The sequence below is a fragment of the Artemia sp. Qi Xiang Cuo genome, chromosome 2 (genome assembly GCF_049724085.1).
Source record: "Artemia sp. Qi Xiang Cuo chromosome 2, ASM4972408v1, whole genome shotgun sequence".
Lineage (NCBI taxonomy): Eukaryota > Metazoa > Arthropoda > Branchiopoda > Anostraca > Artemiidae > Artemia > Artemia sp. Qi Xiang Cuo.
This window is the reverse complement of record NC_142795.1, coordinates 17194658-17213837: the sequence shown is the minus strand read 5'-3', so window position 1 is coordinate 17213837 and position 19180 is coordinate 17194658. Positions and strand designations below refer to the sequence as shown.

Here is a 19180-nt window from a genome sequence, read left to right as displayed (position 1 = left end):
GAAAGATCACGGATGCGTATTTATTTGTTTTTTTTGTTTTTTTTTTCCAGGGGTCATCGTATCGACCCAGTGGTCCTAGAATTTCGTGTGAAGGCTCATTCGAACGGAAATTAAAAGTTCTAGGGTCCTTTTTAAGTGACCAAAAACATTGGAGGGCAACTAGGCCCCCTCCCGCGCTCATTTTTTCCCAAAGTCACCGGATCAAATTTTTGAGATAGCTATTTTGTTTAGCATGGTCGAAAATATTATAACTATGTCTTTTAGGATGAATTAGTCCCTCGAAGCCCCCAGCAGGAGGGCTGAAAGTTATGAACTTTACCCAATGTTAACATATAGTATTGATTATTGGGACCCGGCTCAATGGTAACCGAAACTCTAGAAAGCGGTATTTTGATACAAATAGATAAATCAAAAGAATCAGATTTTAATGCTGATTTCAAATATATAAGTTTCATGAAGTTTAATCCTACCCATCAAAAGTTGCGCGCCTGAGAATATTTGGCTGATTTTCAAAAAAGGGAGAAAGACCCCCTAAAAGTTATAGAACCTTAATAAAAATCACACCATCATATTCCGCGTATCAGAGAACCCTACTATAGACGTTTCGAGCTCCTATCTATAAAAATGTGGAATTTTGCATTTTTTGCCAGAAGAAAGATCACGGGTGCGTGTTTATTTAATTTTTTTTCCCTAGGGGTGATCGTATCGACCTAGAATATCGTGGGAGGGCTCATTAGAATGGAAATTAAAAGTTCTAGTGTCCTTTTTAAGTGACCAAAAAAAATGGAGGGCAACTAGGCCCCCTCCCACGCTCATTGTTTTCCCAAAGTCACCTGATCAAAATTTTGAGATAGCCATTTTGTTCAGCATGTTCGAAAATATTATATGTATGTCTTTTAGGATGACTTAATCCCCCGAAGTTCCCGGGAGGAGGGCTGAAAGTTATGAACTTTACCCAATGTTAACATTTAGTATTGGTTATTGGGAAGTATACAGTACAGACGTTTTCAGGGGAGATTTTTCCTGGTAGTGGGGGGGGGCGGGGGGGTCGGGCAGGGACGTACGCAGGGGAAGACCTCCAGGCCCGGGCCCCCCCGAAATCTCACGATTTTTTTCATTTTCCCATAATTTTCGGATTTTTCTCACAGAATAATGGGTTTGAAGGATTTGCCCCCCCCCCTAAACAAATTGGACCCCCCCCCCCGAAACAAATTCCTGCGTACGTGCCTGGGGTCGGGGGTTATGTAGGAGGATCTTTCCATGAAGGAAGTTTTCATGGGGGAAGGGACATTGCTATGAAGGGGACGCCGGACTTCCCAGCATTATTTTAAAAAAGATCAGAAATTAAATATAAAAAAACAAGTTTTTCAACTGCAACAGCAGCAACATCAAAACTTTAAAGGAACAGAAAATATTACATATATGATTGGGTTCACCCCCTAGTCAATACCTCACTCTTTTAGCCAGAGATTTTTTAGTACTTTCATAAGAGCTATTTATTCTAATTAACGGCCTTTGTGATTAAGCGGTCATTTTTAAAGAATTGGAACAAAATTCGAACTTTAGCTTAAAGAGCAAGGTATTGACTAGGGGGCGAACCCTCTAATATACGTATTAAAAATCTATGAATATAAAATTTCGTTAAGTAAGTTGATTCGTAAATTACTTATATTTATTACTAATAAAAACGTTCATAAATAACATGAAACAAGTTCCGAGAAAGCTATTTAACCAAATAAAAGTAAATTAATATGAAAATGTTGTTTTAGTTATTCATGTAATGTGAGCCAAGATCAAAACCTGCATTTATTCAAAAACGTTCAAAAATTAAATAAAAAAACAAGTCTTTTTAACTGAAAATAAGGAGCGACATTAAAACTTAAAACGAACAGAAATTATTCCGTATATGAAAGGGCTGTCCTCCTCAACGCCTTGCTCTTTACGCTAAAGTTTGACTTTCTCACAACTCTATTTTTTTTAAACAATAAAAAACTTTAGCGTAAAGAGCGAGGCGTTGAGGAGGGACAGCCCCTTTCATATACGGCATAGTTTCTGTTCGTTTTAAGTTTTAATGTCGCTCCTTACTTTCAGTTTAAAAAACTTGTTTTATTTATTTAATCATATAAGGAATAAGGTTTTCATTGTTTAAAAGAAATAAGAGTTGTAAGAAAGTCAAACTTTAGCGTAAACAGCGAGGCGTTGAGGAGGGGACAGCCCCTTTCATATACGGAATAATTTTTGTTCGTTTTAAGTTTTAATGTCGCTCCTTACTTTCAGTTTAAAAAGCTTGTTTTTTTTATTTAATACTGAAAAAATGCAAATGAATGTGCATTGTCAGTTTAATATACATATACTGCTATTTAGTAATCAAAATGTTAGTATTATTTGATATATTAAAGTTATAAAAGTAAAAACATTTATATTTTTTCAGTAAAGTGCAAATTTTGTTCTGGCCTTGGGAAGGCATAGGGGTTTTGCGCCCAACTTATGTTAATTTCTGCTCGTTTTGAGTTTGACTTGGTTAATTATTGTAATTTCTGTTTATTTTGGGTTTCATTTATTTATCGATGCTGATTTGTGGTAGTTTCACGCTTGGTAGATTATTTGATTTTATTTTTTGCTCATTTTTTGTTTAATTGGAGTTCTTTACTTTTCTTTGAAAAACTTATTTTGTGGAAAAAGTTTTTTCAATTAATTTCCATTAAACACCTGGGTCCATCAGTATGGAATGAGCTACCATTGAGCATTAGAACGGCGGAAGACTTACCTTAATTTAAAAAGAATTTAAATGATTATTTTTTGGGGGAATTTCTAAAATTTTATTATGGCTGGTAGGTTGGGTAGGGGAGGAAGAGGACCTCGAGAGTTAAGGGTGGGCTGGGAAGGTAAGGGTGAGTAAGGGCTATGTTAAGGTTGGAATGGCAGGGTGGGAGAGGGGAGAGGGAGTTGAGTATTATGAGTGATGGAGATTGGATTTGTTATTATTATTTTTCTTTTATATTTTATTTATATATTATTAATTTTAATTCAGTTACTTACTATTTATCTATAATTTTTTTCATATATATAGGTTATAGTTTATCTATTTTTGGTTTATTTATAATAGTTTAAATTAAATAATTGAGGTTTATGTAAATAGTTGAGTTAATAGGTAAGTAGTTACGTGGAATTTTGCGCGATCGCAAACCTTCATTGGTTTTCTCCAGTGTGAAAGTGTTGTTTAATTTATTTATTTGTCTGTGAATGTGGATTAATAAACTTATGAACTTATGAACTTATCCAAATAATTTACTATGGCATTATTTGGTCATCGTTTTTTTTGCCATAGATTTTTCTGTCATTAGCAAGACTGTGACTTTCACAGGACAGGGTGTCATCGGTTATTTCTGCAATTGGAAAACTACTGCTACTGCTACTAACAAATCACTACAGCACCAAGCAACCTGATGCCAGCACAACTACGCATGCTCTTCCTCCATCACAATGTATTCAAAGCCTCCCTCTTTCCACCATTTATGGCATTCCTGTTTCAATTAAATCTTGCATTATGACGTCATTCCACCCCATTTGGGGACAACCTGCCTAACGTTTAGCCCCATACGGTTGACAGACAAGAACAATCTGTGGTATTCCTACAATTCTTCATCCGCTGAACGTGCCTTAGTAGAGGCTCATACAGCTTACTCTTTTGGATACGGTTAGTCGGTCAGGTATCCAAAACAATCCGTAGGCAATTTCTATAGAAAATATCAAACAAATCCTCCTCCGTTTTTTGGAACGCCCTAGCTTTCGAACCATTTGTGACCACTGTCATGACTGGGACTTCCAGTGTTTTAATCTTAGCTCGCAGACTTATCTTACTATTCTTCCAAAATTCATTTGAAAAACATATGAAAAAACTATGAAAAACACCCAGGACCTTGGCTATTCTACTTTTAACATATTCAATGCGCCCACCTTCTTTACTAATAACTATTTTTTTAAAAAAACTTCCACAGAATAAACTTCCCAAGAAAAGTAAAGAGCTTCATTAAACCAAAACTGAGCAGTAATTACATCAAAATAATATATTGTCCTACATTCTGTCCAACATTCGCAAGCAGTCCTGTCACAACTAAGGGCAGGAGTTAATCCCTTTGTCTGTAAATGTCTGTGGCTATGGTATCGAAAATCTCAACTAAGAATTCGGTCTGCAGTACATCTTTCTGGACCTTTAAAGATACGTAGAGGTGTTGAACAAGTCTCAATAATCAGCCCTGTGATATTTAACAATGCAGTACGTTCTTGGACAAGATTGGTAGAAGAATTTTTGATAGAAGATGGAATTGATGCTAGTCATCTATCTTACGCAGATGATCTACTTTAGATAAGTGATAATTTAGAATCTCTACAGAAAGCTATTAATGCCGTGTCGTCTGCCCTTGGAGATATTGGGCTAACAATAGAGCCGTCTAAGACTGAATGGGGATCTTGAAAAAAAGTGCCATTTGCATACTGCTACTAATGCTAATACAACTATTGCTACGCCTAATTACTGAATCTTTCAACAATGATAAAAAAAAATTGATGCCTCAAATTTTTGTTTGAATGTTTGTCAGGGAAAAGATGGGATTGGGGAGGGGGTCTCTAAAGTCACTTTGACTCTTAAAAAGGGCACAATAACTTCCAATTTAAAATCAATTGAGATCCATTTGAATTTAATACAACCACCCATTCGATATAAACCCTTTTTGCCCCCGGGGAATAATTTAAAATCCTTAACCCAGGGCTCTGGGGGTTTGTGCCAGCCCTAGAGGCATTGTTATATATTCTTTGGAATATTTTAAACAAAATTGCCATCGCACAATTTCAATCAGATACATTTGGTGAAAACATGGGAAGTTGGATGGGGGGGGGGATTGCTTGACCTCCGTCACTATTAACTCTTAAAAGGGAACTGGAACTTCCAATTTTAACCAAATTAGCCACGTCTAAAGTTTATACCACCATCTCTTCCATAAGAACCTTAAATGCCCCATAGGCATAACTTACAACCCTCACCCTTAGGCTCTAGTGGTTTGTATCAACTTCAAAAGCCTTGTTATATTATATTTGGACTATTTTGAATAAAAGTACTGTCTCAAAATATCTATCGGATACATCTCAGGGAAACACGACGTGTTTGTGTGTGTATGTGGGAGGGGGAGGGGTAGCTGCCCACTGACCACTTTGACTTATAGAAAGGTTACTGGAGCATCTGATTACCAATCCAATGATTCCCCTCCAAAGTATATACGACAACCCTTTCTATAAGGACCTTATATGCCCACAGGACATAACTTACAACCCTTTAACTGACAGATGTAGGGGGGGCAGGGGTTGTCTTCCTCACAGACATAAATTCTGAAATCCCCAACAACGATGAATAAAATTGTTATCTCCATATCTTGGCTGGAGGTGTTAAGGAAAATAATGAGCGTGGAGGGGGGCTGGTTGCTCTCAAACCATGGAGTTTGTGGAGGGGTCTAAATGCCCTCCATAACTTTTGAAGCTTAAAAAGGAACTAGAACTTCCAATTTTTAAACAAATGAGCCTCTTCTAAAGTTAAACAACCATCCCTTCTATAAAAAACCTTAAATACCCCTTGGGCAATCAATCAATCGGGGGTTTATTTTAAAAGGAAAGATAAATAAAATAGCATAAAACACACTGCTCTGTCACACATTGGACGTTGAGACCCATCCCTTCATACAACCATCCCTTCCATAAGAACCTTAAATACCCCACGGCATAACTTACAACCTCGTCCCTAGGCTCTGGTGGTTTGTTTCAACCCAAAAGCCTTGTTATACGATCTTTGGAATATTTTGAATAAAATGACTGTCTCAAAAATTTTTATTCGATGTCTTTTGGGAAAACACGACGTGTTGAGGGGGAGGGGGGTAACTGCCTTCTCATCACTTTGGTTCTTAAAAAGAGCACTAGACATTCAGCTTACCAATCCAATGAGTCCCCTCCAAAGTATATACAACCACCCTTTCTATAAAAACGTTATATGCCCCCAGGGCATAACTTATAACCCTTGTCCTGAGAGCTGTGGGGGCGGAGTGTCTTCCTCAAAGGCATAATTTTAGGATTCTTCAACTACAATGAATAAAATTACTATATCCAAATTTTGATCGGATGTCTTTGGGGAAATGATGAGCGTGGGGAGGGGGTGGCTCTCAAATCATTCTGACTCTTAAAAAGGTTACCATAACTTTCAATTTCAAATCAAATGGGCCCCATCTGAACTTTATGTGACCACCCATTCCATAAAAGTCTTATATGACCCCAAACCATCACTTACAACCCTATGCCCAGGGCACTGGAGGATTGTGTCAACCCTAGAGTCATTGTTTTAGTTCTTTGGGCTATTTTGAGAAAAATATATATCTAACAATCTTAATCAGATTCGTTTGGTGAAGAGGTTTAGTGGGGGGGGCTAGCTGCCCTCTATTACTTTTAAGTCTTAAAAGGGAGCTAGAACTTCCAATTTTTAACCAAATGAACCTCCTCTAAAGTCTACAAAACCATCCCTTCCATAAAAACCTTAAATACCCCTTGGGCAATCACTCAATCAATCAATTGGGGGTTTATTTTAATAGGAAAGATGAATAAAATAACAGAAAAGACACTGTTCTGTTACATATTGGACGTTGAGACCCATAAATATATCACTATTATTCAGAACGGCTCTCAATTCACTCCCAAGACAATCACACGCCTCCTCCCCAATTACTTATTATTTCCTTAACTATTGGGTTCCTCCCTACACCCCGGAAGCATAATCACCTCACCTAAAATACTATAAAATAATAAAAATAATAATAAATACTAAACTTGTTTTAATCCAAATTAACTTGTAATTAATTGACCTTTCACTAAATGATTCGTTAAATTATTTTTGAAGGACCCAAGTGAGCTCTTACATCTCAGTTCTTGTGGAATCATGTTTCCCTCTATAGCGCAAGTCATATCTGGGGAAAAATCTGAGCGTATCGTTGGTGTTCGTCTTACCCGGATTTCAAAAGCAGATTGGTTGTTTTGATTATGTGGTTCAGATGTCAACCTAAAGAGATGGCGGAAAGAAGATGGTAGTGACCCGGAAAATAACCTAAAACACTGAGCACGACAGACGGTAGAGTGAACCAAGAGAGAGACAGCTATCTATGCTTCCAATTATTTTCAGTGCACTCCCATGGGTTGAATCAAGTCTCTTCAACTGTTATTTAAACATTCATTGCCAAATTGGTGCACAGTAATGGAGATGAGGTTTCAGAAGTCCGTTGTAAAGTAGACGAAGGGTTTTTTGTAGAAACGTGTGCCTCAGTTTTCTGATAATGCTAGGATTGCGGGAAAGCTTTAGTTCTACAGCCTGGAAGTGGTGTAAAAAGGAGAGGTTTTCATCCAAAAGTGCATCTAGATACCTGGAGAAACCCATTTCTGGTCGCCGAATCGTTCCTCGAGAAGTCGTAATTCCAGTTATTTCTGGATGAAGAGTTCCTATCCTCGAAAAGTAGAGAACACACGATTTGTCAACATTAACTACAAGTCGATTTGCGTCCATCCATATGTAAGTTACCTCCAACATGACTTTTAGTTTACTCTGGAGTGCTGACATGCTAGCATCACAGCAGGCCATTGTAGTGTCATCTGCGAATACCACTAGTTCCTCAGAGTCACTGTCATCATTGGAAGTGTAGTCACCACAGCGTAGTTTGCAGCATCTTGAAGCTCTGAAATTTGGGTTTAGGATGCGACTTAGGTCATTCAAGTGAACTAGAAATAAAATTAGACCCAAGATCAATCCCTGCGGCACTCCGAAGTTAACCACGATATCGTTCAGCGGATCTTCTCCTATGTAAACGCGCCGGTTGCTAAGGTAAGACTGGAACTATTCCAGTGCCTCTTCTCTATCTCCTATGTAATTTTATTTATTTATTAAAGTTCGATGATCCATACTTTTAAATGCTTTTTTAATATCAAGCAAGATAGCAGCTGACACATGTCCCAGGTCAAGTGCTTTGTTCACAGATAAACTCAGTAATGCCAGCGCGTCTTCTATTGAATGTCCTGGTCTGAATCCGAATTGCCGTTGACTCAGGAATCCCTTCACTTCGAGAAAAGAGTAAAGTTGGTTCTTCATAGGCATTTCAAAGACTTTGAAAAACACTGAGAGAATTGAAATGTGTCTAAAGTTGGACGAGTTATCTTGAGGGCTCCCTTTATGGAGTAGGACAATTCATGCTATCTTACAACCCTTGTCCCTGGGTTCTGGGGTTTGTTTCAACCCCAAAATCCTTGCTATATGATATTTAGACTATTTTGAATAAAATCTCAAAATTTCTATTGAATAAACTTCGGGACAATTCGACATGTGTGTGTGTGGGGGGGGGAGTAGCTTCCCTCCGATCACTTTGAATCTTAAAAAGAGCAGAAGAGCTTCTGATTACCAATCCAATGAAGCACCTCCGAAGTTTATATGACAACGCTTTCTATAAAAACCGCATATGCCCCCAGGGCATAACTTACAACCCTTGCCCTGAGGGTTGTAGGGGGAAGGTTGTCATTCTCAAAACAATAATTTTGAGACCCTTCAACTACGTTGAACAAAATCGCTATCTAAAAATGTTGATCGGAAGTCTTTGTGGAAATGATGGACGTTTGGGGGGGGGGATTCTCCCTTCGATTAGTTTCGCCTATTAAAAAGGGCACTAGCGCTCTAAATATCTAATCGAGTAAGTCCTTTTTGAAGTTTCTATGACAACGCTTTCTATAAGAACCTTATATGTCCCCAGGACATAACTCACACCCTAAGCCCTGAGGGCAGTGGGGGTTTATCATTCTCAAAGACATAATTTCTGGACCGTTCAATAGGTGGGACGAAATGGCTATGTCAAAATGATGATTGGAACTGTTTGGGGAAATGTATGTGTGGAAGGGGGGGGGGGATTCGCCCTCCGCTCACTCTCGACTATTAATATGGGCACTACCCCTCTCAATTTCAAATGGAATGAGCTCCTCACATTCCACCATAAAAAAGAGCTCTAGTCCTCTCAATTTCAAATCGAATGAGCCCATTTTGAAGTTTCTACGACAAAGCTTTCTATAAAAACCTTATATGTCCTCAGGGCATAACTTACATCCCTTACCCTGTATGCTGTAGGGGAGTTGTCATCCTCAAATAACAAATTTCCAGAATTTTGAACTACGTTGAACAAAATGGCTATCTCAAAACTTTGATTGAATGTGTTGTGGGAAATGGTGGGCATGGAAGGGGGGTTAGTTGCCATCTAATCACTTTTGACTATTAGAAAGGGTACTAGCCCTTTCAATTTCCAATCGAATGACCCCTTTTTGAAGTTTCTACGATAACTCTCCGATACGAAGTGCCCTGGTCTAAAAAAACGTGTTGCCATCATCGTTCTTTACTTACTTTACTAACATCGTTCTTTATCGTTCTTTACTAACACTCACGTAATATCGTTTTTTTTTTTTGTAATGACACATCACGTAAGATAAAACGTTAACGTAAGAAAAACTTCAAATGAATTTACTTTAAAAAATGTGCACTTTCCGATGAATATACATATGCTGATATTAATTTATTAAAATCTTAATTAATTTTTTATTTCTTAAAGTTATAAAAGTGAAAAAATTTAAAAGAATTTTTTTTCAGTAAAGAACAATTGATATTCTGACTTTTAGGAAACATAGGGTTTAGAATTCTACTCATATTTATTTCTGCTCGTCTTGAGTTTGACTCTGTTATTTATTTAAATTTGTGTTTGTTTTGGGTATCATTTATTTATTGATACTGATTTGGGGTAGTTGTATGCTTGGTACATTGTTTTATTCTTTTTTTGTTTATTTTTGGTTTAATGGAGTTCTTTACTCTTTTTTAAATACTTATTTTATGGAAAAAAATTTTCTAATTAATTTCTGTTCGTTTTATATTGACATAGTCTTTTTCACGGAGAAAAACTGAGCCTCCTCGAAAGTTGAACAGCCATCCCTTCAATAAAAGCCTTAAATACCCCTTGGGCATACCTCACAACCCTTGCCCCTAGTCTTTGGGGCTTGTTTAAGCCCCAAAAGCCTTGTTATATGATATTTAGACTATTTTGAATAAAATCGCTATCTCAAAATTTCTGTTAGATACATTTCGGGACAATAGGACGTGTGTGTGAGGGGGGAGGATAGCTGCCCTCCGATCACTTTAACTCTTAAAAAGGACACTGGAGCTTTTCATTACCAATCCAATGAGCCCCCTCCCAATTTCGTATATGACCACGATTTCTATAAGAAACCTTAGATGCCCCACAGCATAACTTACAACCCTTGCTCTGAGAGCTGGGGGGATTTTTTATCCTCAAAGACATAGTTTCCAGACCTTTCTGATACGTTGAACAAAATGACTATCTCAAAATTTTATTGGAAGTTTTTTGGGAAATGATGGGCTTGGGGGGGGGGGCATTTGCCCTCTGATAACTTTGACCAATAAAAAAGGCACTAGTCCTCTCAATTTCCAATCAAATTAGCCCTTTTTGAAGCTTCTAAGACAAAATTTCTATAAAACCTTATATGCCCCAACGACATAACTTGCAACCCTTGTCCTGGGGGCTCTGGGGGGTGGGTTGTTATCCTCAAAGACATAATTTCCAGACCTTTCAACTACGTTGAACAAAATAGTCATATCAGTTGATCGGAAATGTCAGTGGAAATGATGGGGATGCCCCATCCCCATCATCAATAATTGGAGGAGGATTCTCCTCCGATTACTTTCGAATATTAGAAAGGGCAATAGCCCTCTCAATTTCCAATCGAAAGAGTTCTTTTTGAACTTTTTACGACAACGATTTCTATAAAAAAAAAAACATTATATGCTCCCAGGACATAACTTACAAAGTTAGCCCTAAGAGCTTTGGGGGGTTGTCAAACTCAAAAACATAATTTCCAAAAATTTAAGCTATGTTGAAGAAAATGACTATCTCAAAACTTTTATTGGATGTGATTGGGGAAAAACTGGGCGTGAGAGGGGGGTTAGTTGCCCTTCAATCACTTTCGACTATTAAAAAGAGCACTAGCCCTTTCAAGTTCCAATCGAATCACCCCTTTTTGAACTTTCTATAACAACACTTTTATAAAAACCTTATATACCCCCTGGGTATAACCTAAAAACCTTAGCCTGAGGGCTGTGTGGGGTTGCCATCTCAGAGACATAATTTCTAGAACTTTCAACTACGTTGAAAAAAATGGGTATCTCAAAATTTTTATTGGATGTGTTTGGAAAAATGGTGGGAGTGAGAGGGGGGTTAGTTACCCTCTAATCCCTTTCTACTATTAAAAAGCACATTAGCCTTTACTAATATCTAGAACTTTTAACTACGTTCAACAAAAGAGCTATCTCAATATTTTGATTGGATGTTTTTGGGGAAATAATGGGCGTGAGTTGCCCTCCAATCACTTTTGACTATTAAAAAGAGCACTAGCCCTTTCAATTTCCAATCAAATGAGCCCTTTTTTAAGCTTCTATAACAGCGGTTTTTATAAAAACCTTATATGTCCCCAGGGCATAACTTGCAAACCTCGCCCAGAGGGCGGTGAGGGGGGATGTCAAAGGTCCTAATTTTTAGAAATGTCAACTACGTTGAAAAAATGACTATCTCAAAATTTCGATTGGATGTGCCTGTGGAAGTGGTGGACGAAAGAGGGGGGTTAGTTGCCCTCCAATGACTTTCTACTATCAAAAAGGGCACTAGCCCTTTCAATTTCCAATCGAATAAGCCCTTTTTTAACTTTCTATGACAGCCCTTTCTATAAAAACCTTATATGCGGCCAGGGCAAAACTTATAACCCTTTCCCTGGGGGCTGTGGGGGGGGGGGGTTGTCATCCTCAAAAACCTAATTTCCGGACTTTTCACCTACTCTGAACAAAATAGCTACCTCAAAATTTTGATTGGATGTGTTTGGGGAAATGGTGGACGTAAGAGGGAGGTTAGTAGCCCTCCAATCACTGTCGACTATTAAAAACGGCACTAGCCCTTTCAATTTCCAACTGAATGAGCCCTTTTTGAAGTTTCTACGACAAAACTTTCTATAAAAACCTTACATGCCCCCTTAGCATAACATACATCACTTGCCCTGAGGGGTATATGGGGGGGGGGAGGGGCTGTCATCCTCAAAGACATAATTGACAGAAATTTAAACTACATAGAACAAAATGACATTCTCAAAATTTTGATTGATGTATTTGGGGAAATGGAGGGCGTAGGGTTAGTAGCCCTCTAATAACTTTTGACTGTTAAAAAGGGAACAAGCCCTTTCAGTTTCAAAACGAATCAGCTCTTTTTGAAGTTTCTACGACAACACTTTCAATAAAAAACTTATATGACCTCAGGACATAGCATACAACCCTTGCCCTGAGGGCTCTGGGGGGATTGTCATTCTCAAAGTCATAATTTCCGGACAAAATGGCTATCTCAAAATATCGATTGGACCCAAAATAGGGCAGTGAAGGCTGCTTTTCTTCGACCTCGTTTTTACCCTTCCTCTGATCTTTATAATGATACTGGAATAGCTCCGCTGGATCGTATTGTGGGTAAAAGTTACCTTTATTTAGCCCATTCTACTTTTCTAGGTACACTTCTACCATCTCTGCAGCAGTTTTTCTTTCTGTCAGGCTCAGGTAGGTACTCTTCTTTTTTACGTAGCTCTTATCGCAGGTTCGTTCTACCTGAGCGATTATCTACAGCAGATCAGAGGTCTCCCGTTTATCAATCTATTTTACTATGGAACTCCATCCCTCCTGATGTCCCTCTATCTCTTTCTGCAAAGGCGGTTTCTCACTGGGTATTTCCAGTATAGTATTCCCCCCCCCCTTTTTTTCTTCTTTTTTTGCATTTCATTCAAATTTATATGTCTTTTTTTTCATTCAATATAATGAAAAAAATATAAATATTTTTTTATTCAATATTTAATCCTAATTTTCAATCTCTTCTTCGTTTAAATATTTTTTTTCAGTTATTTGTGAATTTTCCTGTTAATTCCCCTGTTTTCATTATTGCTTCTTGATCCATTTTTTTTTTTTTTTTTTTTTAAGTATTTTTTTTTCTGTTTTTTTTATTTGCTTTATAATAGTGTGTTATTTGTTTTTTTTGCCCTTTAAAAGATGAGCTTATTGGGCGTGTATAAACTTTAAGTTTTTAATTGTTTTGTTTTTAGTATCAATAAATTGATTGATTGATTGATTAATGTGTTTGGGGAAATGGTGGATGTTGAAGGGATGTTAGTTTTCCTCCAATCACTTTTGACTATTAGAAAGGGCACTATCCCTTTCAATTTCCAATTGAATGAGCCCTTTTTGGACTTTCTATGACAGCCCTTTCTATAAAAACCTTTAATGTCGCCAGGACATAACTTACAACCCTTGTCCTAAGGGTTGTAGGGGGTTTATCATCCTCAAAGACATTATATCCAGAATGTTCAACTACGTGGAACAAAATGTTCAACTACGTTGATCAAAATGGCTATCTAAAAATTTTGATTGGATGTCTTTGGGGAAATAGGGGTCGTGAAAGGGGGGGGGGGGTTAGTTGCCCTATAATCACTTTCGACTATTAAAAAGAGCACTAGCCCTTTCAGTTTCCAATTGAATGAGCCCTTTTTGAAGATTCTATGACAGCATTTTCTATAAAAATCCTTATATGCCCCCAGAGGATAACTTACAACCCTTGCCCTGATGCCTGTTGGGGGGTGTCATCCTCAAAGACGTTATATCTAAATCTTTCAACTACGCTGAACAAAATGGCTATCTAAAAATTTTGATTGGATGTGTTTGGGGAAATGGTGGTTGTTAGAGGGTGATTGAATTGAATTTATTTTACACCCATTATAAACACAGAAATTGATAAAAAAAAAAGCAAAAAAGACAAAACCAAAAACATAAACTTAATGGTACAGAAAAAGCAAATGCACATACACATCAATCAAAGCAACGAGAGTAGAGGTAGCCAAAGATGGCTGCTACCCTCCAACTTAGCACAATGCTTGTCAAGCAACTGATTAACTGCAGAAAATGGATCGGTTACTGCGTATCGCCGGACCAGGTACTAATTATTCGTTCTCAGTGGAACTTGCAGCAGAAACTTCAAATATCTGAAGAAAATTATACGGATTTTAAATTTATCTTCTTTACGCAGAAGTTTCCAAAATGGTGTTATATATAAGATACGTGACAGCAAGACAGCATTATAAATTCTAGCCAGTATAATTTCTTAAACCTATTAAGATTTATCTTCGAAAAAATTGTGGCCCCATAAGCAGTTCTAATTTTACGCTCTATATGTGTTTAACTAAAAAAAAACAAGTTTTTTTTAACTGAAAGTAAGGAGCGACATTAAAACCTAAAACGAACAGAAATTATTCCGTATATGAAAGGGGTTGTCCCCTCCTCAACGCCTCGCTCTTTACGCTAAAGTTTTTATTTGTTTAAAAAAATAAAGTTGTGAGACCGAGTCAAACTTTAGCGTAAAGAGCAAGGCGTTGAGGAGGGGACAGCGCCTTTCATATACAGAATAATTTCTGTTCGTTTTAAGTTTTTTTAGTTAATTCCTGAACGTTTTTGAATTAATGCAGCTTTGATTTTGGCTCACCGTACATGAATAATTAAAACGAAATTCGTATATTAATTTTACTTTTTTTGGCTAATTGGCTTTCCCGAAATTTTGTTCTGACGTAACTTACGTAACGAATTTCTATATCCGTAAGTTTTTATTACGTATATTAGGTAGCTCGCTCCCTAGTCAATACCTCGCTCTTTACGCTAAAGTTCGAATTTTGTTCGAACCACAAACCCCTGAATCACAAAGGCCGGTTAATTAGAATAGATAGCTCTTTTGAAAGTACTAAAAAGAACTTTAGCGTAAAGGGCGAGGTATTGACTAGGGAGCGAACCCTCTCATATATGTAATAATTTCTGTTAATTTTAAGTTTTAACGTTGCTCCTTACTTTCAGTTGAAAAAAACTTGTTTTCTTATTTAGTTTCTGATCGTTTTTTTAAATAATACTGGGAATGTAATGGAAATGTCCCTTCCCCCAAGGAAATATCCTCAATGGAAAGGTCCTCCCCCGTAACCCCTACTCCGACCTAGACCCCCCACTAGAAAAAAAATTCCTCCTGAAAACGCATGTATACTTCCCAATAATCAATGCTAGATGTAAACAATGGGCAAAGTTTATAACTTGCAGCCCTTCCCCCGGGAACAGAGGGGGATTAAGTCATCCTCAAAGACATATTAATTAGATTCTCGAATATACTGAACAAAATGGCTATCTCAAAATTTTGATTGGGTGACTTCGAGAAAAAAATGAGCGTGGGAGGGGGCCAAGTTGCCTTCCAATTTTTTTTTTCACTTAAAAAGGGAACTAGAACTTTTAATTTCCGTTCGAATGAGCCCTTTCACGATATTCTAGGACTACTGGATCGATACGATCACCCCTGGGTAAAAAAAAATAATAATAATAATAAAAAAAAATACACGCATCCGTGATCTTTCTTCTGGCAAAAAATACAAAATTCCATATTTTTGCAGATAGGAGCTTGAAACCTCTATAGCAGAATTCTCTGATGCGCTGAATCTGATGGTGTGATTTTTCTTTAAAGTTCTATGACTTTTAGGGATTGTTTCCCCCTTTTTTCAGCATATTTTTTCAGGTTCATAACTTTTGATGGGTAGAACTAAACTTGATGAAACGTGTATATTTAAAATCAACATAAAAATCTGATTCTTCTGATGTATCTATTGGTATCAAAAGTCCGTTTTTTAGAGTTTCGGTTACTATTGAGCCGGGTCGCTCCTTACTTACAGTTCGGTACCACGAACTGTTTGATGATTAGCGAACGGGTAGATGCCAGTGTGTCACCGATGGGCAGTCCCAAGTATACTAGTGATTCCACAGGTTCCACAGACTGGCATCCTAGTGGAATGTGAGATAGAATAGATTTATTCCAATTAAACAACATTAATTCCGATTTTGACACATTAAAACTAAGGCCAGTATAACCATACTGAGATGACAGGATATTAAAATTACTTTCTAGGGATGTTATTTGCCGAGAAAAATTTAAGATGTGATCCGCGAATACAACTCAGCTTCCTCTTAGAATACAGCTTGTAGTGACTTTGGACTGCGCCTCGGAAATACTATTAATAAACAACTCTAGCAAAGAAATCGCACCCTGTTTTATACCTTTTTTACAGGGATTTTCCTAGTGGGTTCTGTATTGGCAATGCATAAACACACACTTAGATGGCGATACAGTTCATAAAGAGGTCGAACAATAGCTGTGTCAACAGCATTTTTCCGTATTTCTAGCATTATCTGCGCATGTATGCCCGAGTCAAATGCGCGGCGAACGTCGTATTCACCAATTGCCAACGATTCATTAGAAATGTGCGCATATAACAGAATATTTGCTACAACATGTAATGCGTGAGCGCATCCCATTCCTGACTGGAAACAAGACTGGTGGGTAGGGGCCTTGCAACACTTGCTAATGACGCCTATTATTAACAATTCAGAAATCCCTCCAATCCCTTCCAACTACTAAAAAGAGCACTAACCCTTTCAATTTTCTATCGAATGAGCCCTTTTGTAGTTTCTACGATAACACTTTCTATAAAAACCTTATATCCCCCCCGGGTATTAGTTACAACCCTTGCCCTGAGGGCTGTGGGGGGGGGGGGTTGTCGTCCTCAAAGACCTAATTTCCAAAATTTCAACTAAGTTAAACAAAATGGCTATCTAAAAATTTTGATTGGATATGTTTGGGGAAATGCTGGGAGTGAGAAAGGGGTTAGTTGCCTTCCAATCACTTTCGACTATTAAAAAGGGCACTAGTCCTTTGAATTTTCAGTTGAATAAGCCCTTTAAATTTCCAATCGAATGAGCCGTTATTGAAGATTTCACGACAATGCTTTCTATAAGAACCTTATTTGCTCCCGGGGCATAACTTACAACCCTTGCCCTGAGGGATATGAGGGGACTGTCTTCCTCAAAGACATAGTTTCCAGATTTTTCAAGTACGTTGAACAAAATGGCTGTCTCAAAATTTTTATTGGATGTGTTTGGGGAAACGGTGGGCTTGGAAGGGATGTTAGTTGCTTCCCAATCACTTTCAACTATTAAAAAGGGCCCAAGCCTTCCAACTTCCAATCAAATAAGCCCTTTTCAAAGTTTCTGCAAAAACTCCTTCGATGCAAAGTGCCCTGGTCTAAGAGAGAAAAAAAACAAATAAATAATACATTGCGCCAACATTATTCTTTATTTAGGCAGCGCTGTTGTTCGACAACAATGTAGTTGAACAATAGCGGATGGGGGGGGGTGAAATTTAGTACTTTTGCTGGTTCCAGTTTTTCGTCCTATTTTTCAATAAAATGGATAGTCGGAAAGCAGTATTTTTACAACACTAAGGAGTCATGGGTCGTTGAAAATGGACACCCAGAGATGAAACGTTTTTATATATACTTGCATCCCATATAAGTTACTATTTTCCGTCATGTTAGAAGTCAGTTGAGGAGAACTAGCCATAGAGAAATAAATATTAACTCTGACTTATATGATAATGTTAAGGATTAACTAAGATGTTCCAATAAGATGTGCTCCTCGCAGTGTATTGTAAACGACAGTTCCGGTAAGATGAAACATTAGTCATTTGTTTTCTTTTTCAGTACATTACAAAAGGTTTTTATTCTTTAATAATACTTACGTAATATTTCTTTTTTGCAATAAAAATTCACGTACGCTGAAAAACTAATCATTTTTGTTTTTTAGTGCAAAAGAAAAGGTTTTTTTCTTTTACAACACGCGCATGTTTTTTTGTAATGACAATTAACCTAAGATGAAACATTAGTAATTTTTCTTTTTCATTGCAATGGAAATGTATTTGTTTTTCTTTTCCAACATTCACGTAACGTTTTTTTAATGACAATTAACGTGAGATGAAACATTAATAATTTTTATATTTCATTGCTATGGGAAAGGTTTTGTTTTATTTAACAACATTCACGCATTGTTTTTTGTAATGAAAATTCACTTCAGATGAAACTAGTGATTTGGTTTTTCAATACACTGGAAGAGGTTATTTTCCTTAACAGCATTCGCATAACTCTTCTTTTGTAATGAAAATTCATGTAATATGAAAATTTTGCCATTTTATTCTTTTTCTGTGAACAAGATCAAGCTCTTTATACATCAATAAAAAAAAAATTTCGCAAAGCTATCAAATTAATGACCAACAGTGAGGATAACTCGTTTGTGGGTTATACAATCAACAATAAATAAATACCACTATCTCCAGATACCAGAATAAAAAAATGGCTCTTTAACTCTCCGTACGGTAACAAAAAATAAAACGCCCAATAAATTCAAATTAACCAAATAAAAATATATGAAATAAAAATATAACTATTGATTTAAATTAAATAAATAGCTACTAATTAAATGATTCTTTAATCTAATGTTCTTGCTAACCGGGAATTTATTTAAATATATAGAACAGAGAAATTTGTTCAAAATACATATAATGCTATGCCGTGGTGAAACACGGGACTTCTGACGAACTATAGAACTGTCAGGGGTCAAATAAGCATGTAAAACCTTATTATTATCCTAAAAAATATACTATGCAACTAAAAGTAATCATTGTAAACAAAAAGTAAACATTGAGCACGTTTTATCATATAAGGAGCAGAATGGAAAGAAGGGAAAAGATCAAGAGGAAGGATAATTTGACACATACTTTTCATTGAAGATGTACTAGAGAAAGACTATGGGCTAGGCAGGCAATTTTCCAATGTACAAAGGGCTGTATTGTGCTGCCTCTGAAAGGAAAGAATATGAGTTTTAAAAGCATTTGAGAAAGTAATTTGACATTAATTTATATAAGAATGAACTAAAGAATAATAAATAGATTTCAGGGATATAAATGGTATAATAAAGTCCTGATTATTCAACATTACAATATTCCTTGACAGTTTCATTAGAAGATAAATTGCATGGCTTTTAAGTGATAAATTGGAATATATTATTATCCCAATATATCTAGTATTATCGAATTCTCCAGTATATACGGACACACCTTAAATATTAATCACC

General features: G+C 36.8%; 1 protein-coding gene across 1 annotated transcript in view; it reads right to left on the bottom strand.

Moving 5' to 3' along the window:
• Window positions 1-18835, bottom strand: part of LOC148954955 (uncharacterized) — a 234621-nt gene extending 215786 nt beyond the window's left edge. Inside the window, exon 1 of the mRNA XM_089108002.1 lies at window positions 18825-18835. Within this exon, the coding sequence (XP_088964128.1) occupies window positions 18825-18831 (7 nt within the window). The 5' untranslated portion in view covers window positions 18832-18835. The remainder of the gene's footprint in view (window positions 1-18824) is intronic.
• Between the last annotated feature and the right edge of the window lie 345 nt (window positions 18836-19180).